General features: G+C 35.5%; 1 protein-coding gene across 1 annotated transcript in view; it reads left to right on the top strand.

Annotated features, from left to right (window-relative positions):
- The window catches only part of RYR3 (ryanodine receptor 3), a 210,869-nt gene that overhangs the window by 53,957 nt on the left and 131,452 nt on the right, over window positions 1-25,460 (top strand). The window contains exons 16-31 of the mRNA XM_050897083.1: window positions 64-182; window positions 3,277-3,410; window positions 4,047-4,288; window positions 9,281-9,473; window positions 13,405-13,621; window positions 13,832-13,936; window positions 15,481-15,584; window positions 16,039-16,122; window positions 17,889-18,048; window positions 18,473-18,620; window positions 19,572-19,777; window positions 20,484-20,658; window positions 22,316-22,524; window positions 23,801-23,985; window positions 24,711-24,747; window positions 25,105-25,265. Of these exons, the coding sequence (XP_050753040.1) occupies window positions 64-182; window positions 3,277-3,410; window positions 4,047-4,288; window positions 9,281-9,473; window positions 13,405-13,621; window positions 13,832-13,936; window positions 15,481-15,584; window positions 16,039-16,122; window positions 17,889-18,048; window positions 18,473-18,620; window positions 19,572-19,777; window positions 20,484-20,658; window positions 22,316-22,524; window positions 23,801-23,985; window positions 24,711-24,747; window positions 25,105-25,265 (2,479 nt within the window). The remainder of the gene's footprint in view (window positions 1-63; window positions 183-3,276; window positions 3,411-4,046; window positions 4,289-9,280; window positions 9,474-13,404; window positions 13,622-13,831; window positions 13,937-15,480; window positions 15,585-16,038; window positions 16,123-17,888; window positions 18,049-18,472; window positions 18,621-19,571; window positions 19,778-20,483; window positions 20,659-22,315; window positions 22,525-23,800; window positions 23,986-24,710; window positions 24,748-25,104; window positions 25,266-25,460) is intronic.

Here is a 25,460-nt window from a genome sequence, read left to right as displayed (position 1 = left end):
CTAGATTGTGTTCGGTTGTGCAGATGATTTAATGACAACATTATTTCTGTGGCCTTCATACAGGTATTTTGGAAGTATTGCACTGCATCTTGATTGAAAGCCCAGAAGCTTTAAATATAATAGCTGAGGAGCACATCAAATCCATTATTTCATTGTTGGATAAACACGGGCGCAATTACAAGGTATGTTTGGAAAAACTAAGGAAGTACTGATAATCTTACAATGATTTGTGGAAAAAAAACCAGATGTCCTGGTTTCGGCTGGGATAGAGTTAATTTTCTTCTTAGTAGCTGGTATAGTGCTGTGTTTTGGATTTAGTGTGAGAATACTGTTGATAACACAACATGGAAATATGTGATTCTAGTACCTTTAAAGGAATAAAATAACCTTGAAGTACATCTGCAAAATTGCTTTGTTGAGATTAAAAAAAAAAGTGTAATATATAATTGCTTTTCAGTTTCAAATACAGCAAATATGAATGACAAGCCAATAGTTAAGAAATACTGATAACCAGTCAGAACTGTGGATTTGCTGAGAAAATGAAGCATTCTGGTTGCTGTAAGCACATGGACAGAGTAGCTTTCTTTGTGATGCAGGGTTCTGCAGAAGTAGTGAACTACCATTGTTGTATCTGCAGAAAGACAGAACTAAGTCCTGCAAAGTCATTCCTAACTTAATAGTTAGGGATAATAATAGTAGCAGAAAAGAAAAAAATAAAATGAGGAATCAGAAAAATAATCCAAATATCTGAAAACACAGGTGTTCAGAAGAAAGGAAAAAGCCCTGAGTTATACCAGAAGAAATAATGGTGGAAATTAATTTAGACATCAATGTGCAATTTATTATGACAGAAGAAGGTGAACACAGTTTCTGGCTGCAGTCAGGATGACATCACAACACAGAGGAGGATATAGTTTTATGTATGATTTTCTGATGTGAGTTTCCTTCTTAATTAAAATTTTATTTGAAAGACTGATAACCTGGAGGAAGAACAAAGAAGGTTTTAGTGAGCTGAGATTACTGATTTACAGGAGAAGGTAATACAGAGAACCTAACCAACTACAGATACGGAAAAGGAGAGAAGTATTTTAAGCATGGTTAAGGAGTATGAACTGACATAAGTAGGCATACGAAAAAAGTTGAAATTACAGTGGTAAGTTTAGCTACTATTTTTAGCTGTTAGCAAGATTATTGTGCTGTGCCAGTCACCTGCAAAGAGAACCTTTCAGCTGGAGCATCTTAATTTAGACCTCATAGTGAGAACTTAAAGCAGAAAAGGAAAATGTTGTATACAGGAGAAGAATTAGACTGGGTAACGGATTTGTGCATTTCCATTTGTAATGTCTTTGACTAAACATCAGTAAGTAATGAAGTAATGATTTTATTTGTTACTCCAGAAACAGTATATCTTGTTCTCCTGCTAGATTAGAAATTCTGTTGTGATTTAGGAAATAAGAAACAGTAATATTAACCAAAATTGTCTTGGAAATTATTGATTTGAAGGATTTTTTAAATGAAAAGCCTTGTGTCAGAAATATGGTCAGCGAGTGCATAGAGATTATTTAAACAGTTTGTATGTAAATTCTGAGTTATTGATAATCATTAATGTTATTAAGACACTTTACAGCTGAGTACTGGTCAGCGTTTCTGTTGTTATTTAAGTTACTACCTCTATCCTTCTGCTAGAGGTTTCTGCCCAATAACAGAGATGGTAGAAAGGCAAATGCATGGGCTGGGACATAGCAAAGTTCACAATATATTAGCTTAAACTGCTGTTGAGGGTGGTTTTGTGCTAATCCACTGGGCAGAGAACAGGAGTGGCTAAAATGTTCTGTTCTGCTGCTCCTTGTGTTGTACAACAGTTTCCAAAATGGTAATCAACAGTGTGAAGATGGTTCTTTGTCTTGGAGATGGTCTGTAAGAGTTTAGACCATTTGGCTCATTGCTTAATGATTGCTTGTCAGAGCTCAGGTGCATCTTTAAGCTTCTCTGCTTTTTGCAAAAGTGTGCAGCTTTGTCCCTCAGCATTAAAGAACACTATGTTACTATGTTCTCTCTTCCAAAACCTTTTGCTCCAGTAATCTGTGGGAGAATTATGTCAATCTCTTTGACTTTTCAGACTGTGACCAAAAAAAAGAAAGCTGAAATTTTAGAATAAGATCTTTGTGAAACTCTAAATGTTTTTCATTTTAAAAATAAATGGATTACTTCTTATATTGAAAACATGCTTTCAGAACAGATTCATAAGCAGTCTGAGAATTGCTGTTGAGAATTGTCCACTAATTTTGCTCAGAAAGTTTTTTGGGCTGCAGTAAATTTCTCAAAGAATTTCATTTTACATTTCAAATTTTTAATGAGATTTAATTAAAAAAATTGTAATGAGTTAACATACAGCTGTTCTAGCTTTGCTTTTTTCTAATTGAAATGAGAACAAGGAATCTCAAAGGAAGGTTTTTTGAGGCATTTTGTAAACCCTGTTGTCATGGCTTATCCCCAGCCGGCAACTAAGCACCATGCAGCCGCTTGCTCACTCCCCCCACCCAGTGGGATGGGGGAGACAATCCAGAAAAAAACCCAAACCTCGTGGGCTGAGCTAAAGACAGTTTAATAGGACTGAAAAGGAAGAAAATATAATAATAATAATATGACAATAATGATAATAAAAGAATTAGAATATACAAAACAAGTGATGCACAATGCAATTGCGCACCACTTGCCAACTGATCCCCAGTTAGTTCCCAAGCAGCGATCTGCCCCTCCCGGCCAACTCCCCCCCAGTTTATATACTGGGCATGATGTCATATGGTATGGAATATCCTTTGGCCAGTTTGGGTCAGCTGTCCTGGCTGTGCCCCCTCCCAGCTTCTTGTGCCCCTCCAGCCTTCTTGCTGGCTGGGCATGAGAAGCTGAAAAATCCTTGACTTAATATAAACACTACTTAGCAACACTAAAACCATCAGTGTGTTATCAACATTATTTTCCTACTAAATCTAAAACCCTGCACAATACCAGCTACTAGGAAGAAAATTAACTCTATCCTAGCCAAAACCAGGGCACCTGTGTTCTGAATTTGTGTTCCACAAATGTTTGATATCCTCTATCAGTAGTACAGACTACATTGGGTCCATATATGTGAAAAGTATTTAGAAAACAATATTGATAATGTGTATTATATTCCTTCCTTTAGGTCTATTCTGAATGTAAATTAAGCTAACAACTGAGTAATAGTATATGCAACTGCCTTTACCTGATTTTCTTCTGATTTTTTTTTTTAAGGTTCTTGATGTGCTTTGCTCTCTCTGTGTCTGTAATGGAGTTGCAGTTCGTGCCAATCAAAATTTGATCTGTGACAATCTACTGCCTAGAAGAGACTTACTGTTGCAAACACGTTTGATTAATGATGTGACAAGGTATAGTGACATGTTTTATTGTTATATTAGAAAAAATGAAACATACATGTCTTCAATAATTAATTGAAGAAAATACTGTAACCTAAGAGATGTTCACAGCTTTCAATATTGAGACACACACTTTAGGAAGTGTTTATGTATTAGCTTCTGAAAAACCCATTTTTACTAACAATATGGCAATTGTAATGGAAAGTGCTCAAATAGAAATTGCTAATTAATAGTAAGATCTGTTCTGAAACAGAAAGGTGAAAGTTGCTTGTTTCTCATTCAAAACAGAGCATGGCTTTACCTAATAATTATTACAGAGTATGTGAACATACTGTGAAGTACTTGTGTGTTTTAAGAGGGATTTGATTTCCTGGCAACCTCACCTCTGTTTTTTTGATTTTAGGAAATGATCTTGTTATTTCTCTTTTGACTGTGAGTTTTTCAAAGCATGCAACCTATACCTTAGAAGATGATTCTACAGCAGCTTTATAAAGTCATAAAATGGGTCACTATTTTAAATATTATAAGCAAAATGTGGACATCTACACTCTTATCGTATTTACAAAGTGAATTTAACTATTATACAGCAATATAATTCATATGTGGCATTTTATGTTTACACTAACTGGCTTACGTTTTCTTTCTTAGCATAAGGCCAAACATATTTTTGGGTGTTGCTGAGGGCTCTGCACAATACAAGAAGTGGTACTTTGAGTTAATAATTGATCAGGTTGAACCATTCTTGACGGCAGAACCCACACATTTACGAGTTGGATGGGCCTCTACTTCAGGTTATGCCCCCTATCCTGGAGGTGGAGAAGGATGGGGAGGCAATGGTGTTGGTGATGACCTGTACTCTTATGGTTTTGATGGCCTTCATCTGTGGTCTGGTAAGTAGTTTGTTCACTTCCACTTATTGTTGCATTTAGAAGTTACCTACCTTTACCTTCAGTACCTGTGTATATATAGCATGCTATTTTATAAAGCTACATTCAGAACTCCAGGATACCATGAAGTTATTTAGAATTTCAGATCAGACTTCTTGTCTGAGATTTTAGTCAATATTGAATTATACCAATTAGACTTTTTAGCAGATAGCTTCTATTTTCATGATTTTGATCAAAAAATGGCGTTTTCCAGATCTAGATCAATACTGACTTAAGTCTATCTGTTCAAAAATCAATGGATGTATTGATCTCAGACAAATTCATTGTATATGGATCTACATTTGCATTATTCTTTCACTTTGTATCTACAGTTGAAGTAAAATGACATTATCCTCACACCTATTGATAGATTTAATAAATCGATTTTAAATTTTGATAAATAGTTTCATAAAAGATAATTTTGGCAATTAGAAATAAGAAGTGCTACACTATTACCAACTTTGGTTGGTTTTGGAACATAAATTTCTGTGGTGTAATATCAAACTGGAAACCTGTAGTTGCTACGCTGTTTGAAAAAATATTTTTCATATTATTATTTAAAATAGGCTTAGCAGAAAAAAATAGAGTTTTTCTAGGAATGCTTCGTAATGTGCGTAGTAATCTAGGAGACTCTCAATTAGTACTGCAGTGAAGTGGTTACACTTGCAGTTTATAAAGAAGGGAGTTAATGGATGCCACTTGTGGTCACATAAGGATCGGCGAGGGTAAATTGTGGTCTGTTAGCCATTCTTTGTTCAAGCAACTTGAAGATGTTAGTGGGCTGAGTTAACAAAAAAGTGGAAGTCACTGCCCATGCAGTCGGGTAGATTTGAATAAGAGTTCTAGAAGAGTAAAAGAAGTTTACAGGAGGGCTCAGCTGAAGTGTTGCAGTTCAAATAATTTTTGTAATAATGAGTGTGTTATAAAGAATAACCACTGAGGAAAAAGGAGAAGACAAGAATCTGACTAGGATGCTTTGGAGAGGGATTTGTGAGAGCCCTCTGGGGCACATAGTTAGCTGGAAAGTGGCTTTGGAGCTATGAGCAAGGCTGTTGGGTTTTTGTGTGGTTATCCCTCCCCCAATACTCTATCCAGGGACAGGGAACTAGAATATACCTTCTGTAAACAGACAGGTTTGTCACAGCAGAATACCTTTTGACTATGTCAATGTATGTTCCTATAGAAACAACCAACAAAGTGCTACTGGCTAATTGTAAGAATCAAATGGCAACACAGGAAATGCTGATGATTGTTTTTGCTTTCTTAAAGTTCCTAAATGCTCTCTAAATAAGGAACATTTCAGAAAAGAAATAATGCATAAGGCTATAAAATAAGAAAATATTTAGATAATTAGTTGTATGCCCTTAATTACATCATCTGCTATCTTTGTAACATCATTCTTAATCGAACTATCAATAAGTAATGACAGGAGAAAGAAAAGCACTAGGAAGCGAAACAGTTGCTAAAATTTCTAGAAGATTTTACATATGTATTCTACTTACATAAATATTTAAAACAGAGCTCTGGCAATTAGGTTTTGTACCTAAAATGTGTAACAATATCTTAATTCGTAAAGGTCTGTGGTGGGTTGACCCTGGCTGGATGCCAGGTGCGCACCAAAGCTGCTCTATCACTCCCCCTCCTCAACTGGACAGGGGAGAGAAAATAAAACAAAAGGCTCGTGGGTCGAGATGAGGACAGGGAGATCACTCAGCAATTACCGTCACAGGCAAAACAGACTCGACTTGGGGAAAAGTTAATTTAATTTATTACTAGTCAAATCAGAGCAGGATAATGAGAAATAAAACCAAATCTTAAAAAACACCTTCCCCCCACCCCTCCCTTCTTCCTCAGCTTAATCTTACTCCCGAACTTTTGACTTCCTCCCCCCCCCAGCCCCCCGAGCAGCGCAGGAGGATGGGGAATGGGGATTGCATTCAGTTCATCACACGTTGTCTCTGCCCCTCCTTCCTCCTCAGGGGGAGGACTCCTCACACTCTTCCCCTGCTCCAGCGTGGGGTCCCTCCCAGGGAGACAGTCCTTCACAAACTTCTCCAACGTGAGTCCTTCCCACAGGCTGCAGTTCTTCACAAACTGCTCCAGCATGGGTCCCTTCCACGGGGTGCAGTCCTTCAGGAACAGGCTGCTCCAGCATGGGTCCCCCGGGGTCACAAGTCCTGCCAGCAAACCTGCTCCAGCGTGGGCTCCTCTCTCCATGGGGCCACAGGTCCTGCCAGGAGTCTGCTCCAGCATGGGCTTCCCACAGGGTCACAGCCTCCTTCGGGCCTCCACCTGCTCCGGCGTGGGGTCCTCCATGGGCTGCAGGTGGATATCTGCTCCACCGTGACCTCCATGGGCTGCAGGGGCACAGCCTGCCTCACCAGTGGTCTTCACCACAGGCTGCAGGGGAATCTCTGCTCCAGCGCCTGGAGCACCTCCTCCCCTCCTTCTTCACTGACCTTGGTGTCTGCAGAGTTGTTCCTCTCACATCTTCTCACTCCTCTCTCTCGCTGCAACTGCTACTCCCCTGTAACTTCTTTTCCCCTTCTTAAATATGTTATCACAGAGGTGCTACCACTGTCGCTGATGGGCTCGGCCTTGGCCAGCAGCAGGTCTGTCTTGGAGCCAGCTGGCATTGACTTTATTGGACATAGGGGAAGCTTCTAGCAGCTTCTCACAGAAGCCACCCCTGTTGCCCCCCTGCTACCAAAACCTTGCCATGCAAACCCAATACAAGGTCTTTAATTCATATAGAAGCTTTTGTTAAGAATGTAGACGAAACTGGAGGATCACCTTTTTTTAACATTGTATTAATATGGTCTAAAATTGTATTTTCTTTGGCTTATAGCTTTGTTAATCATAAATTGTTTGAGAGCAAATTTCATTGGCTGGGTCTCTGCCTCAAGATAAAATTGAGTTGAAAACTGAGTTCATTTTCCAGAATGACATGTGGACATTTTTTTCCAAAGTTACACAATTCTGGCCACCTCTTCTCTGAAATGTTCAAACATTGAGTTGCGAATGTAACATTTTGTTGTAAAGGACATTTTGTAACAATTTGTTTCACCAGGAATTCAGCTTTCTGTGTTTTCTGTAAGTCTTTTCAAATTTGTTCAAAAGACTTAAAAAAAACCTTCAGTATCAGCACACTCTATAGATATGTCTTAATTTAACGGTTTTGTTTCTTGAGTGTGTAGCCATCCATGAGCATGCAGAAGTTTGGGGAAAAAAAATAGACATTATTTCAGTCCTTGTGTGTACAATCTTTAATTATGAAGTAGCATGTTATTTGTCCTTCCAGATTTCTCTTGCATACGCAGTAAATGATGGTTATTTTTCAGCTTGTTCAATTTGTGGCTTGTGCTTTATTTATTGTACACTATTCAAGGCATGTAGGCAAAATCATTAATTTCCACATATTTCTTAGTGCTTTGAAATGCCATATACAGCTAAGTACTCTTTAATTGCTCAGAAAAGAATAGTGTGGGGCATGCAATTAAAAGGTGTGTTCTAAGTACAGCGTACATAAATACGCCGAATTTGATTTTATGGCCTTAATTCTAACATTTCCTTATTTGGGTGTGTTTGAATTTTCCATTAGATTAGCATTGTTGTAGCATAGGATTTTGTAGATAAAATATCTCTATGTGTGTGTATGTACACACATAATTCAATATTTTTTTCAGCCCTACTGAATAATTCTCAAATGACAGAAATAATGATTTTTGGGAGTAGGCTGGGAGACATCTGTAACATAGTCCATTAGAAATGGCTGAATAAATCATTAATACAAAATTAAACACTGATTGAACCTCAGAAATACAGTGCTGGAAAGTCTCTTAAATCTCATCTCCTGCAGTAAGGGAAAATTCAGAGTACTTAAACTGTCCTGAACAATTGACTTGACTTGTTCTTAAGAAGTTCCAAACACAATAATTTGGAATAGTGCTTAACTGCTTAACTAGTTGTGCTTTACAGTTAAAATACAATGTTTTCAAGATAATTGTTTTGAAAGGAATTCTGAAGAGATATTCCTTGGCTAAAAATATACTCAGATACTCAAATGCGACTGAAAAACTGCAGTTATCTGTAAATGTGTATAGTTAGATTACTTCAGATATATTATCTCTAGTTAATTGTTATTATAATTGCTGAGTCCTGTGCATGGCTGTAAGGTTCCACCTTCCCAGGTAGGGAAAATGAAGTTCCCTCTGTTTAGTGTATGGCTGTAGTTGATAAAGAAAACTTGGCCCATTGAATTCTTGATCCATTTTTTGATAACTCAGTATACCATTCTGCCTGTTGATACTGTAAACCTGGTTATTGGTCATAATCACAGCTCCAGTAGAATTATAGAATCATAGAATGGTTTAGGTTGGAAGGGACCTTTAAAGATCATCTAGTCCAACCCCCTGCCATGGGCAGGGACATCTTTCACTACACCAGGATGCTCAAAGTCCCATCGAACCTGACCTTGAACACTTCCAATGATGGGGCATCCACAGCTTCTCTGGGGAACATGTTCCAGTGTCTCATCACTGAATATTCACAGATATGTGAATCTGGTATTTCACAAATAACTAAAGAAAAAAAAAGTTGGATATATCAGTGTTAGCTTTATAAAGAGGGTGTCATTTACTGTGCCTCAGTACTCTTGCATGAGGGTACAGTGTGAACTTGCATGATTTCAGCTGAGCGTGTTCTGGCTTGTGATCAGTGTCAGAGGTCTCAAGTGATTTGCTCAGTTTATGCACTTTTCTGCCACGTATCAGTTTGAAGAATGTTGACTCACTGTCTGTCTCTGAAAGCAGAACCGTTTGTAAAACAGATGAAGGCAAAATCATGTCCTCATGACTGCGAACAAAAAACTTGATGGTGTTTTTGAGGAAATAATTTCATTGTTAAACCTATGAGAGTCTGCTTAAAGCTTCTGATTACTGAATACTTTTATCCTAGGTCGAGTACCCAGAGCTGTAGCATCTGTCAATCAGCATTTATTAGCATCTGATGATGTAGTTAGCTGCTGCTTGGATTTAGGTGTACCCAGCATTTCATTCCGCATTAATGGACAGCCTGTACAAGGAATGTTTGAGAACTTCAGTACAGAAGGGTTTTTCTTCCCTGTTGTAAGCTTATCAGCAGGTGTAAAGTAAGTACAACTTAATTTTAATTGTTGTTTTCTTTGCTGTCTTGTCACACAAAATATTGTCTAAATGCATGCATGATTTGTTTTGTTTTGTTGTTTCAGTTCTGCCCAACCAGCAGCTGGGAGGGAGGGAGGCAGGAAAGTACTGATTTGTTTAGTGATCGTTTCACTTAAGGGTGAAATGTGAGCCTGTTAGCAATTTGACCAAGTCACGGTGTCTGAAAATTATTATTTTATGCATATTTGGTGACCTAGGGGAAATTAATTTTGTCTCATTCCAATTATCAGTGAAAAAAAAGCACATTAGAAACACAGCACCACATTTGGCACTAATTAAAATTCTCACTGGGTTTCTCAGCAGGAAGTAAAAAATACTACATCATCATGAAAACTGATACTATACTCACAGTAGGAAACACAAAGAACCGATGAAAAGCAGTTTTGGAATCTTGTTACTAATATTGCCCATTTCTTACCTGTTTTATAGCTAAAATACTGAGATTCGAATTTACCATTTTCAGGCTTCTATTATTATCTTACTTTTAATTCATTCAGAAAATCTTCTGCAAATGTCAGTCTCTTTAAGTGGCCAAAATACTTGTGTTAACATTGCAAAGCCGACACAACAACAAAAAACTAGCTCTTGCACTGTTGTTGTAACATGACCAATTTCTGTTCAGTTCATCTTAGAGCATCTTTATTGCTGGTATTGAAAGACGTAAAGATAATTAAGGAGAATTCTTCAGTAAGAAAGGTTGGGATTTTTCTGTCTTTGATAGGCTGAGCATGATTTCTGCATAAAAGATGGATAAGTTATGAAAATTTTTCACTATGAAAAAATGCTAATGGTCTAGATGCCAAACTTAGAAGAAATAATCAAGAGCGGAGTAAGGGATTGTGGTGAAGGAGTGAAAAGATGCAAACAGCTGGCTTTTATTTAAAGAAGGGTTTCTCTTATACATGGTAATTTTTGAGAAATGAAGGTTAGGGATGGCCAGAATAGACAGTATATAGCTTTCATAAGTGAAAGGAAGCTCATGTTATAAATGGTTCATACATTTAGCAATTAAGAAAAAAGAAATCTTTGTTCCTCTGAGGTGAAGTAAATCAGATAACTGGTTCTCTGTGGGCTTTTCCTTCTGTGATCAATACATAAATACTTTGAGGATCTCATGCTTAAGAGAACCTCCCAGGTGAGAATACTAACAGAGACCAAACAGAATAAAGGAGCCCTGGGAAGGGCTTAACAAATCAATTTTAATTTGTTCTCTGGGAGTGACCCTACTACGTAGCTGCATTAGTACAAGAGCTTTTGAAAATGTTCATTACTTTTTTCTGTAAGAAATCTGCCTAAACTCCTGCAATTAGTTTTCTTCATTCTGATTTTGTTTGTGTACTTTGTGAGAGCATTTTCCCTTGTAGTTAATAGTAGCTGATGGCAGTAGCAGCTTATATGTCAACTTCTGTGTCTGTTAATATCAGAGAAATGGGAATCCTGAGTTCATGAGTGGAGGAGAGTGTTCTGCACTGGGCACAAACTCTTATGTTTCTGCTTCTGTTGTGGCTTATCTGCTTTTCCTCTGCTTTCTGTGAGTTTCTCAGTCTCTGATTCTGGGTCTGCTTCATCATTCCATCATCAGTTTTTCCTCTCTAAACCCTTGTCAGCACCTGCTTACCCGCACTGTCTCTTTTTCTGTTTTTTACTGTAGGCATTTTCTCCCTATCTATCCATTTTTTCCTCCTTCTACCAATGGTGCTATGAGCTCTGCTTGTAGTAGTACAATATGGCCACTCAAATAATCAAGGAATTTAAACAGCAACGCTGTATTGAGAATTCATTTTCTTTTCTTCTATTTTTCTTTTCTTCCATTCAGGTTTATTTAACCTCTTCTTTAAAAGTGTGTAAATGCAGAGATAAAGAAATGAAATATGAGATTAACTTTAAATGAGCCATCCAACATGTTTTTAGGGAAGTTAGGGGTCTGGATGTGTTGACATGAAAAGTCAACATCTTAAAAGTAAATGCCTGGTGCTTTTAGTAATTCAACATGAGGTACATTAAATACTGTTATCATGGGGCTCTTGTCCTTCACAGACAGCTTTTGTAGTAAGGAAAAGACTATTTAGCATAGTCTTGTCATTCAGGCTATGACAACTAAGTATAGCTGCTAGCAAATTGCTAGAATGGTAGGCGCAACATAGGTTGCCTATGTACAGCCCAAGTCCAAAATGAAGCAAAAGGAGTAGTAATTAGCCTAAATCAATCTGTTTAACTATTTCTAGCTGTTGTTTAGGAGTTATATTGCTTTATATTTGATTTTCAGGAGGGTTCTTTTTAAGTTTAAGGTCAGACAAATTAAAACAAGTTTTTCAGATCAAAAGATCTGAACATTTCTTTTAAAATGAAACAAAAAGCCACAACTTCTTGGAGTGTTCAGGTTTTTAAAGGAGTGTGCAGCATTAGGAGGATATAGCCTGTGTGGAGGTTTAGATACTGCAGTGAAGAGCAGGGAGAAAACAGGCCTTGGAAGGAATGAGAAAGTCATAAAGATCAGGTGAGATTGAATGATTTGCTACAACTCAGAAAAATTGACCAAGTTGGTAGGAAGCAAGGAGCCATTTACCGAGATGTGGTCGGCAAGCGAAGAATTGCATGAGAGTTTTTTCATTTTGATTCTTTCTTTGACTTTTGTCTATTTAGGAAGTTAGACTTCTAGGTCTTAAAATAAAATTGATGTCCTTTTTATTTTTAAAGTATTTTGATCTGTGTGGGGGCTTGCCATAAAGAGACGTCTAAGCTCAAAGTTGTCATCTCAAATATTTAGCTGCCTTGGGATCATTCAAATATTTTAAACAATGTATTTTTAAAATGAAAGTAGAAAGTTCAAGCTTAATAGATATAGTCAATAATAATGTATTTCTTGTGGACATTGAACCGTTTCAGGTATTTGTGACTTGTGCTTACATACATCCTGTTTGAGAAAACTTGTGTGTTTTAATTTTTCTCCTCTTTTTGTATTATTAATGTCTCTTACTGTCAATGAAATATGTTGATCTGATAGTTCTAGTATTTCTAGAAGTGTAAGTAAAAAGTGATATAGACTTCTTCTGGTCACCCCATGACAACAAATGTATGGACCATTTTGTAGAAATAACAATTGTTTTAAATTTTCTGTGGTTGTTTACCTCTAGAGTTTGCCTACATGAGGGCCAAAGTATGAAGTTGGATAGTTTTTGTCTTTGTTGTTTTTCCTGGTATACACTTAAATTTATATGAAACATATATATCTGAGGAGAAACAGAAAACTTCAGGGGTTTAATAGGAATCTTAGTTACGCTTCTGAAACTCATTCCCAGCTGTAGTATTGGGTATAATTTTGTTTGCTTGATTTATATGTTATGATTATAGTGGAGTTTTTTCACCATATCCTCTGGTTTTTTTCTCATGTGCCAACTGCCTGCATGAGTGCACTGAGAACTTACTTTAAAACTTTTTTAAAACTAAAACTTAAAACTATATACCACTTTTTAAGTGGTATATAAATAGTCCCTATGGGATTTTTTAGAGTAACAGTCCAATTTAAATTAGATTTGTGTTTCCAAATCATTTAAATGCATTAAAAATTTCACAATTTACAACCATTTGATTTTAAGTAAGAAACATTTATTTTGAAAATACGCTACTGCATTGAAGAATTATTTTTGCTTTGGCCAAAACAGATTTTCAAAAAATAGTGGGTAGGTGATGGTGTTATTTATAGTATCTGCTAGTATGAATGCTTGGTAACTCTTTGGTGTTTATCAAAGCATGAAATACACCTGCATTTTTGTAAATGGTATTCAAATAAATATTTAAGTTTCTAAATGATTTATTTATAATGTTAGTGTATGCTGACTATTTTAGAATATAATTTCTTCATTGAAAATTGCACAGAGTTCGTTTCTTATTGGGTGGACGTCATGGAGAGTTTAAATTTCTGCCTCCTGCTGGCTATGCTCCCTGTTATGAAGCGTTGCTTCCAAAAGAGAAGATGAAACTGGAACCAGTGAAAGAATATAAGAGAGATTCTGATGGAGTGAGGGATTTGCTGGGTACAACACAATTCCTCTCCCAAGCTTCCTTTATCCCTTGTCCAATAGACACCAGTCAGGTACGTTAAGTATGCAGTAATGGGATCGTAAAATATGTCTTAACAAAATTTAAATTCACAATATAAAAACTAAGCTAGCTTGCCCCCTTTCTTAGCAATTCATCATTTGTGTGTTGTGGTGTATTTAACTGCACTAGATGATCTCGGATCTACAAGGTGTGGTAACTGGAACCTTTCCTTATTTGTGGAATTGTTATGCTCTTTTCTTAGATTGCTCTTCCTTTTCATCTTGAAAAGATCAGGGACAAACTAGCTGAAAATATTCATGAACTGTGGGGAATGAATAAAATAGAACTGGGCTGGACATATGGCAAGGTATGTTTTGAATAACCTGTCTGGGTATGGTCACCTATATTAGGTTAAGTCTTCTACCAGAAAACCTGGACTTGGAAGTTGAACGGAGTATTTAATGGTGGTCTATACATTACTAACAATAGATGAACACGTAAGCTGGCAGGAGACAGTGATAACTAGTGATTAGAAGGCAAATTTGGAATATAAATAAGGTACATATTTTAGCACTATAAGTAACTAACCATTTGAAAAAATATCTTAATTGAGAAACATACTAGCTATACCACGATGGAATTCTACTGAAAATCATACCAATAGTGAGTAACCCCTCAACTAACCCTTTGGTCACTCTAGTGTTGGGGATAAAAGAAATAACAAGCAAAATGTCCATTGTGGAAATTTGCTTCTGTTGATAATGGAGACAGGGGTTTGGTGACTTTTGCAAACATTCAAATTCCTCAAAGCTCAAGTTTTTTATTTAATTAGTTACAGTTAAAACTTATCATTATAATGATCCCTTATAATGTGGATCCCTTATAATAACCTAACAGCTTGAAGAGAGTAAGGCCATCTGGTCAACATTATTTAAATGCATATGAGAAGGCATTCCCTGCCCAATTGATGTCACCAAATGAAAAACAGTTAAAAGAGTAGGCCAAGAATGTTATATTCAGAATATTATATTAAAATAAACAATTATATTAAAATTGGTACCTTCCCCTACTAATATAAAATTCTAAAGTCTGTATTCTGCCTTGAATTTGGATTATTTCATCATGCTTCTTTTCAAATTCAGATTTACTGGGGTAGTCCTTCATGTGCCCGTCACAAATGTATCCTACCTCAGAAGAATCTTTTTCCTTCTCTTATCTTCTGCTGTTTTTACTTGTGGACTTGATTTACCTTTTTCTTCAATAACTCTGTCATACTATCTGCTAAAATGTTATTGCTATTGAAATTCTGAGCTTTACTAATCTTTTTAATGTTTCTGAGCTTTGGCAATTGAAAAATATTTTTATATGTGAAATGTTGTGACTCTTAGTTGCCATCAGGATAGAAGCACTTGGCATTGAGTGAAAGAGCTTGTTTAATTGAGTCAGATAAGTATTCAAAGACTTATGTCGATATCAGAAAAAGAATGCTCTGCTTTATTATTCCAGTAGAATTTGGAGAACATTATCAAATGATTCTTTAAGGTTTTTGAATCAGAATGTGTACAACAGATTAGATTGTGCTCTATTGAGCATATATTGCTCAGGCATTCAGCAGAAACATTCACTGAGTTTACAGTCTTGCTTTCTTGTGTTTCGTGTATTTATGCAGAACACATGAAATAACTACATTTTTTCTGATTTTGTTGGTTATGGAGGAGTACTTATAGTGTGTATTATAAATGAATCATGGGAAAGTTCATTTATATAATGATGAGTAACTATCATTGAGCAAAGATAAATGGTATTGTTTACAATGTCTTCATTATTGCAAAGAATTAACTGATTTTTTTACTCTGATTCTGGCTTGAATCTAGTATCAGGAAAGTACTCTTTTCTGTTGCTTTGTTACAGATACGGGATGATAATAAAAGGCATCATCCTTGTCTTGTGGAATTCTCAAAATTACCTGAGACAGAGAAGAATTATAATCTACAAATGTCAACTGAAACCCTCAAGTGAGCTTTAAATTTAAAAGAAAATAAAGTTTATTTTTTTTATTTTTATTCAAGCACTTCATACTGTTCTAAGATACAAAAACATTAGAATATTTCATTCAAAGTGTGTTCTGCTAACTTTGCTAGAAGTTGCAGGAACACATTCAGAGTGATTTTGAAAAATCTTGTCTCTACAGAGATACAAAGAAAAAAACACCACCATATCCTGTTGCTTTTAATAAAGTGGCATAACTTTCAAGCCACAGATTTGTACCTTTTTAGACTTTGAAGGTTTTATTTATTATTTTTGATAAGTTAAAATATTTGGGTTTTGAAATTCCATTATTTTGAATGACTTCCCTGGTTTTTAAATATCATTAGTTCTGCGTATTTATACTAAAACCAAAAGAAATTTACAAAATGGGTGAGCACTATGATGTTGTGTTTCACTACTACCATTTTTTTATGTTGGCAGAACCCTTTTGGCCCTTGGATGTCACATTGTTCATGCTCATCCAGCAGCTGAGGAAGATCTTAAAAAAGTCAAACTTCCTAAAAAGTATGTACCTTATGATAACTATTATATATTATTTGTAACTACAGGGTATTAATTAAACAAAAATATTGTAATGTCATTTAAAAAATACTTGATATGAACCCCGTACCTGATATGGACTTACAGAGCACGTGGTTGGTCCATTACCTTGCCTGTGATGATGTTTGACTGTGAATACTGCTGCATTACATCACTTTGTGGAGTGATTCAGAGAGTCACAAATAGTCACAGACTTAAACGACATGCAATTCTATCTGTGTTACATGATCTTAGAATAGATACTCCAAAGTTAAAAGCAACATTTCAGTGCTTTTCAATCACATAGCAAAGAACAGTATATGTATATGATGGTAAACTGATCTACTTGAAAGAGAGTATACCATTTTCCCATAACTCCTGTTTCAATTTGCACCTCTCCTGCCCTCCCCTCCAAGAAAAGGTTTGTTCAACATACACACATTTCCAGAGACATTATTAATGCATTTCTTTAAAGAAGAGAAAAAAATAGAAAGTCACTGTTCTTATAATGTTGCACATTTCTATGAAATGTACATATGTAGATTATTACATAAAATACAATCGGGTTTTGCTTTGATTTTTATTTGGTAGCTAAACTATGGCAGTCGGAGGAGAATAGTTGAATGATCTTTTTTATTTAGACATCTTCAAGTCGTCAGTAGTAACCACCCCAAAAGTGGCGAAGATTAATCAAGGATTACATCTGTATTTTAGCCTTGTCTGCAGGGATTCTGTAGTCCTCCTGGGATTAAAGATTTAATCCTCCAGATTAAAGCCCTGTCCTGCAACAAAACTTGAAGACAGAAACAGTGATTTGGATACTTGCCATTTCACATCAGTTTATCAACCCACAAGATGTCTTTTTTCCTGAAACAGCTTTATCCATGAGAAACAAAAGTTTTTAAAGAGAGCAGTAAAATAAATAGTTTTATGATATGGGAGATGGTAATCTTGATCAAGTTGATGGCATTAATTAGAAAAAGGAAAAAAGAACCTTTCCCAAGGTTCATACTGCAGACAGTCTGTCAAAATACTGTTTTGATACTATTGTCTTCAATAACAGAACAAATAAATCTTAGTTTCTGGCTCTTGTTAAAATATCTACTGCCTACATGAATCATCCTAACAAATGGAGATGATCTGATTTGAGCAAGGCAGAGTCTGCATATGTCTAAAACAGCAGAGTAGTCTTTATACTATGTGGAAGGGTTGGAGAGGGTAATATCTACTACTAAAAAACTACTAAACTTATTATTCAATTGAAAAGTGGGAAGAACAATAGTTAAAATATGTTTTCTGTTGGAAAAATGGTAACGCAAACTTTACAGACTAGTATATAAAAAATACCATACGTAATAATGCATAAAAAATAATTTCATAAGAGATCATCATGCAGATCTTTAAAATAGAAATTACTTAAAAGGTTTAAATGACAAATATTAAAAAAATATAAAGAGTACTCATTTAATAACAATTTGGGTTTTTTGTAGCAACGATTTAGGGATGCACATACAGATCTGGGTCACATTTGATTAGATAGGGTGCAAGTAGGTGGAAAATGAGACTCTGCTGGAATACAGTTTATATCCTAGTCAATGACCAAATGCAATGCAGGATTTTTGCAAAGAAATGGGAGAGTAGGAGATTGAAAAGTGGAGAGAGAAAGTGAACCCTACCCTATGAATGCCAGAAAACTTTAAATACCATCAGTGAGGTATCTTGACTCTCTGTTTTCCTTTGTTGACTTACAGTTACATGATGTCAAATGGATATAAACCTGCCCCTCTTGATCTTTCTGAAGTGAAATTGTTACCTTCTCAAGAATTTCTAGTTGACAAACTAGCAGAAAATGCACATAATGTCTGGGCAAAAGACAGAATAAAGCAAGGATGGACCTATGGCATTCAGCAGGTAAGGACTTCTTTAGATGCATTTGGAATAAGTAAAGAATGTGAGATTTTGTTTTCTAGAACATCAGTTGGGAGTGTTAAATAAGAGGATAAATACTGAATGTCGTGTAATGTCTGGAAAAGTTAGAAGGGGTGGGGAGCAGGAAAAGAAGCCTTGCCCATGCAAGTCTGAGTAGATTGTCAGACCTGCATGGATGCAGCTGCAGGATGTATGAGAATATATTTCCATACTTCTCTTTCATTCTTGTCTTTAGGTTTTTAAAATTATTAGCGATTGGGCTTGCATTCATAGAACTGTTCTTCATCAATATTGTTCTCTCCTGTAATCTTAACATTATTTCAGAATACACTCTGTCTCATTATATAAAATCTTTGTGATGTTTAAACACAGTTTTCTTCTTGTTCTTTTTTATAACCCCTTTTAGGATCTTAAGAACAAACGTAATCCTCGGCTAGTGCCATATGCATTATTAGATGAACGTACTAAAAAATCAAACAGAGATAGCCTCCGTGAAGCTGTTAGAACATTTGCGGGCTATGGTTATAGTATTGAGCCACCTGACCAAGAGATAGGTATGTACTTTCAGTAAGAATCATGGCCTTTTTTTCCCTCAGCACTGGGAAAAAAACATAAAACACTGAAATACATAGAGAAAACATAAGATATGAATTACTAGTAGTGTATTTTTCCAGTGGACTTTAATGAAAGGTGCAAATATACTTTGTAAATTACTTGTATATTACTTAGATACATTTTTTTTAAAAAGATTGGTTGTAGTTAATGATATGATAATAGTAATTTCCATGATTTTTAGATTGGAGAAAATCTGGAGTGTGAGTGGATGTACTGGTTTTCATTTGGAAATAATGAAAGAAAGAAAATAATATGGGATTAATTTAAAAGAATTTTTTTACATGGTATGCAGATTAGGTTTAACTACTTCAAGTCAAACTCAGTTCTTAAGAAGTAGTCAAAGAAGTGCACCAAGTTCAATAATTTTTTTTTATTGAAATCAGGAGCAGAAATTTGTTTAGAAGTTCATATTTATGTTTGCTATATCACCGTAATTTTTTGACAAAAATCCAAACTGAAACAAAACTTATTTGATAGTTTTTAAAAAATGTTCTAAATGTATTGACTTGTGTAGGAAGGTATTTTGTTGTATTGTAATACTGCATTATTGCATCGGATTGTATTGCATGTAGTAATCTTACACTTCTGAGGTTTCCTCTAGTCAAATTTGTGTTTGGGGCTCTGCATTGAGTCATACTTTGAAATATTCTGATTCTAAATAGCAGATAATTACTCATCCTGTATAGAATTAGAATGTGCTAGCCTCTGTATGCTGATTACTGTTCCTCCTTTTTTAACATTTACTATGAAGGTTCTTAAACATGCAATGGTAGATAACGGCTGTTTTCAGAGATAGAAAATAGTGGGGACAGATGAAAAGCTAAACAGTGGCATTTATAGTTTCATCTAATTAGAAAAGGTGGGTTTTTTTTCTCTGTTTATTTTTACAGCTGACCAAACAGTGGAAAAAGTCAGCATCGACAAGATACGTTTTTTCAGAGTAGAACAGTCTTATGCAGTGAAGTCTGGAAAGTGGTACTTTGAATTTGAAGCTGTGACAGGTGGAGATATGCGTGTTGGCTGGGCCAGGCCAGGCTGTCGACCTGACGTAGAGTTGGGAGCTGATGACCAAGCATTTGTATTTGAAGGAAGCAAAGTCAGTACATCTTTATCTTTTTTGACCTATGAACAAGCTAGGCAGGGAACTACAGTATTGGTTTCCTCTGTATACTCCAGATCAACTACTGGAATATTTTTGATTCATATAAAGATATCTCTGAGCTCTGTTTCATACTGGATAGTATCTGCATTTCAGTTCTGGTCATTGAAATTATGCTAACAAAGGTGTGTTGGTTTGTATCTATCTTCCTAGGATATACCCAACTGAGTAAAGAAGTCTGTTGTAAACATAAACAAAATACAGCATTCGCTTTTTTTTTTTTTTTTAATAAGTGGTGTTTTACAAAAATAAAGTTTCTTCAATGACTGGAAGAGAGAACCACAGTTCTGTTTTCCCTTTTTTGTCTTTTCTGCTTTCTGCACATTCTTTCTTCCTAAACTTGACTCCTAAAGGACTGAGAGGATGATAATGACACTGCATGTGAGAAGTGGAATCCAGTGAACAGTTATCATCCAGGTTCTAAATTGCTGTTTGCATATTACTGAAGTTAGGGTAACTTAGTTTCTCTATGTGAAATAACTAAGATAATAATTAAATTAATTACCTGAAAGCCGTGATCAGTACTGTTTGCAAATTACTTTGAGATCCTGGAAGGTGAAATATTTGGGGTTTTTACTTTATTTATTTTGTGTTTTATTTTTTAATTTTAGCACAGTGTTCATTTACTTGTTTTTTTGTTTAGGGCCAGCGTTGGCATCAGGGCAGTGGATTCTTTGGACGAAGCTGGCAACCGGGAGACGTGGTTGGTTGTATGATAAACTTGGATGACAAATCAATTATCTTTACCCTGAACGGAGAGTTGCTTATAACCAGTAAAGGTTCAGAACTTGCGTTTGCTGACTTTGGAATAGAAAGCGGTAATTTTCTTTTTATAGTTACATGGTTATGAGAACACATAAACAAAACAAAAACCAGAAAAAACTAGTCTGTCATAACAGCTTAGTGAGCTGAGAAGTCGTATTTCACCAATGTGAGCCTTCAGACTGTGCTACACATTAACTTCATAAAAAATTATTTTAAGAGCGCTTATATGGCACAGATTGATTTTCTTTTTTTTCCTTTAACCACAAGCAGATATTAATGGGATTTCAGCAATCAGAATGGGTACATTTTCTTCGAGCCTTGCTAGGCTTACTCACAGGACTGAACTTCAGCATTAAGAAGTGGTAATAATAACCACCTTGAAAAATTCCTAGAAGCTGAAATGTAGTCTCTGATTATCTCACTGGAGCATACATGTATTATGTTCTTGTCTGTGAAGGACAAAATGAGTACTATGTGGTGAGAGGCTGCACCAAAAGAACAAATCTTTGCAACATAAATTGAGTCTGATTTGTAATTTTTTTTTTCTCCGTCCTCCTCATAGCTTATCTGCATTTCTCCTTTTCCTGGGCTATTTTTCCTCTTCTGTTTTTGGCATTTGCTTTTTTGAACAGTAGTATCTGCATGACTGTATTGAAGGAGGCAGGGAATATTTTCTAACTGTTTTATTTTTTAGTTGACATTTTCTTTGGAAGCGTATCTCCTCCAACCAGTAGTAGCTTCATGCCCATTAGTAATTGCCAGAAGACTTTGCAGTTGCTCACTGTCCCTCTTTGGTCTGACCATTGATACAGTTTTTCTAATGGTAGAGAATGAGGGACTGCCTTAAGAGAGCTTTTCTGAAGGCTTAAAGTTGAAGTGTAGGAGAGAAAATTTCTCCTTTAGAGGTTGAACTGTAGGCTTTTCCCTGAAGTTGCTCCAAGTTCTGTTTCTTGAGAGACGGAGAAATAATTCAACAGCCTTTCATCCCTGTCTATTGGCTGCTACAGGCATATGCAGGTCAAAAAAGTTTGGTCATAAAAAATGCCAGCATTAAAGAAGTGTGTATTTGTCCATCATGAATGATGGAGGGATGAAGGTTGGCAACAAATTTATAGCTACCGATGACAAACTAAATTTTAAACAGATGTACTGAGATACCTGAACCTCATCTCAAAGTCCTTTTGAAACTTCCGTGCCCTCAGAGAGCGTACTTAACATTTGTTAACAACTTTGATCTAGCCAAGGTTGTCTTCCAGTGTCCAACTCAAAGTATAAAGGCATGTTTATTAGTCTAAAAATGAAGATAACTGATTCTTCTAGTAAATGAATAACTGACTTGAGCAAATCTTCATTTTTCAAATCTGATTGTCCACAAAACTACCTCTTGACTTGGCTTGACTTTGTTTTTCACACAAATCTGCTACTACTTACTAATAACAGATGTTAAACTGATTTAATGTTAAAATAAATGGGATAGTGTGTGTAATGTCCATTCATTGCCTAAGTCCTCGGGGGTTTTGGTAGCAATTATATTGAACTTAGACATTAGTATTTAAGGTGGCTTTAAATCCTTGCTACTGTCATCACTTCATGTGCATTGCGTGTAGGAGCTAAAGTTTAGTTCACGTTAGATGGATCCAAAATAGAATGCTTGTGTTCTCCAAATAAATTACTGTTGGTTTTTTTGTTGTTGTTTTATCATTTTCTTAGGTTTTGTTCCAATTTGTGCACTGGGTCTATCTCAGATTGGTCGTATGAACCTTGGAATGGATGCCAGTACATTCAAGTATTATACAATGTGTGGCCTTCAAGAAGGTTTTGAACCTTTTGCTGTCAACATGAACCGAGATGTTGCTATGTGGTTTAGTAAACGCTTACCAACATTTGTCAATGTGCCAAAAAATCATCCTCACATTGAGGTAACATTACATGTTACGGAGACACCTGTTTATCAACTGTTTGTTTAGCAAGCTGAGACATTAAACCCCTACTAATACTTACTGTCATCAGATAGTTTGTCATATAAATCTATTAAGTAACTCTTAGATAATTCCAGATGATCTTGTTTATCTCCAACTTCATTTATGGTAGTATTACCATTCATATGGATATACCTCTCTGTTCTATTATATGTCTTACTAATTTATGTTGTTGTGGTTAGCTACTTGAAAAATGTCAGTTGTGATTTCTTAGAACCATTTTTTATATTCTATCTTACATTAGCTTTCATATTTTTAAACCTTCTCTACTATACATTTTTCTTAAATATCTGAAAATTGTTCAGCTGAATTTAGCATCACTTAAGTTAGTGGAATTGTGAGCTAAACAGAGACTGATTTATTCCGCTGCGCTAATCTGAGGGACATTTAAGTGTACCTGTGGTGTCACTGAGTGATATCTGTTCCATTCATTCTTATGATGCACCAGTGATAGGAATTCCACAACTCCCTAACTAATCTACTCTAGAGCAGAATAATATATCCTATGTTTTGTATAAAATACTCCACATTAATATATTCCACAATGATATGTTTGAATTCCTGATCAACTTTTTTACTATAATCCCTAGACCATTTACTTTAATTTAGGTGTTTAGCCAATTATTCCCTAATACCTGTCTTCAAACATTTCCTTCTTAAGCAAAATACACTTCGCTGAATTCCAACTAAATGATCTCAGCATTTTTTTCAGTTTATCAGGATCATTTCAACTGTATTCCTGTCTTGAAAAGTTTTTGAAATGTTCCTATCACTGACTTTAAAATCATACTCACTTTTTCAGCACAAGGGAAAATAATGTCAGACTCAGACTTCATAATGATCATCTGAAGGATTCTAATTGATATTTCTTCTCATTGTGGTAGAAGACTACTGATTCTTATGAAGCAATTTTTCAATGACTTGTGCACTCAAAGTGACTTAATTTAATGAAATCTATACTTCTTTTTTTTTTTAAATGCTGTATGGAACAACTTGAAACTATTTACTGTAGTCAGGATATACTGAATCCGTTGCTTCCCTTGCTCTTCAGGCTAGATTCCCTGTCAGAGAAGAAAGTTGCATAGTTTTGAAATTAATTCATTTTGAAAAATTTAAGTTGACTCTTTCAGTTATCTCATCCTCTAGTTGCTTAATGAAAGTTTTCAGCATTTTTCTTGGAATAGTATTATTTTAAAATTATTTCTATTATTTTTAGATATGGAGAATTGATGGAACCATTGAGAGTCCACCTCGGTTAAAAGTTACTCACAAAACATTTGGCACACAGAACAGCAATTCAGACATGATATATTGTCGTTTGAGTATGCCCATTGAGTTCCGCTCATCATTCAGCTTCGGCATGGGTGCGGAAAATGCCTCATCTGATGTTTTCCAAAAACGGTTAGGCTTGGTTTTAGTTATCCTATTTCATGCTGTCAATGTAAATGTAATATGTTCTATTATTCTTTATTATTGTACAGTCAAGATTTCATATTTGTTTTTGCACTAAGCGCACACTAGCATAGGATGCATGTTGCTGGGATTTTTTTGTTCTTGATGGTTTTAATAAATTTATAACACAACTTCACTGCAGAATGCTATATCCAGAGAAGAGAGAACCGTTTCTGAAGAGATGCATCACGAGGTTTATAGTTATTCATTGCTAAGCAGCTACCATCCTTTCAAAATCATGGGGATTTGCAAAGCTCTTCGGCCGGGCTGGAAAACCAGCTCAGAATCTTTTGCCCACTGGATTAATGCTCATCTACGTTATTGTTCAATAGCACATTGCTATTGAAAAGTGAGTAATCCATGCAAAGAAAAAAGATTGTGGGACAGACTTTTAAAGATACCAGCTACTACTGAATTCAGCACCTTCCAGCGTTGCCTTCATCTTTAGTTAATTGCTGTAAATCTATCTCTTCCCTCCCTCTCTGCCTTAACTGCAATCAATTATTTTGGGTGTATATTTCTATCCTATACAGTCTTTGCATACTTAATTTACTCATACATACTGAGTACCCATCAAACATGAATTAGCTTGTACGTACGCTTAGTTTAATAATGAGTACTTTTTTTACTACTTTTTTTTTTAAACTAATTTACTCATGTTCCTTTATCTTTAGAAAGCACAGCCAAGAAATTGCTGCTCCTTCTACTACGGTAAGTAAATACGTTGAGATGCTTAGTTCTTCTTACTTTTTGAAGTAGATTTAGTCGTGGCAGCATGTTCATTAGAAATTGATCTGTTGAAAGAAGCCTTTTTAATCATTTGCTATGGTATAACACTGTGTATAAATAATAATGCCCAGAGTTGTATGACTTGAGGCATAAACCTCACTATGTTAAACCACTAGTCTGTTTTTTTAATTTATGAGCATTATAAATGACTTATTAAGAGAATGTGAATTACTATTATTAAAGTTTGCTATATAGGAGGGGTTTTTAATCATTATTTGAGTATTCCTTGATAAAATAATTTAGTTTTCTATTACTAATATGTTATTTTCCTCTTTTCAGTATTTTTATTCACTACGGATTTTTGCTGGCCAAGACCCATCCTCTGTCTGGGTTGGCTGGGTAACACCAGACTATCATTTTTACAGTGAGAATTTTGACCTGAATAAAAATTGTACAGTGACAGTTACTTTAGGTGATGAGAGAGGCAGGGTTCATGAAAGGTATGGATTTATTTATCACTTATTAAAGATTGTATTTTAATACTGTTGTTCAAAAGCGAATTATTCACAAGCTTGATACTTTAAATGTTAATTTAAACTAGTAAGAAAATTGATTATGGAGTAGGAGTGTTCTGTGCTCATTTGTGTATGAATATGCTTTACATAGACTTTTTAAAGTGAGTATATAATTAATGT

The sequence above is a fragment of the Gymnogyps californianus genome, chromosome 5 (assembly GCF_018139145.2).
Source record: "Gymnogyps californianus isolate 813 chromosome 5, ASM1813914v2, whole genome shotgun sequence".
Lineage (NCBI taxonomy): Eukaryota > Metazoa > Chordata > Aves > Accipitriformes > Cathartidae > Gymnogyps > Gymnogyps californianus.
The sequence above is the reverse complement of the archived record's forward strand: the minus strand, read 5'-3'. Positions and strand labels throughout refer to the sequence as shown.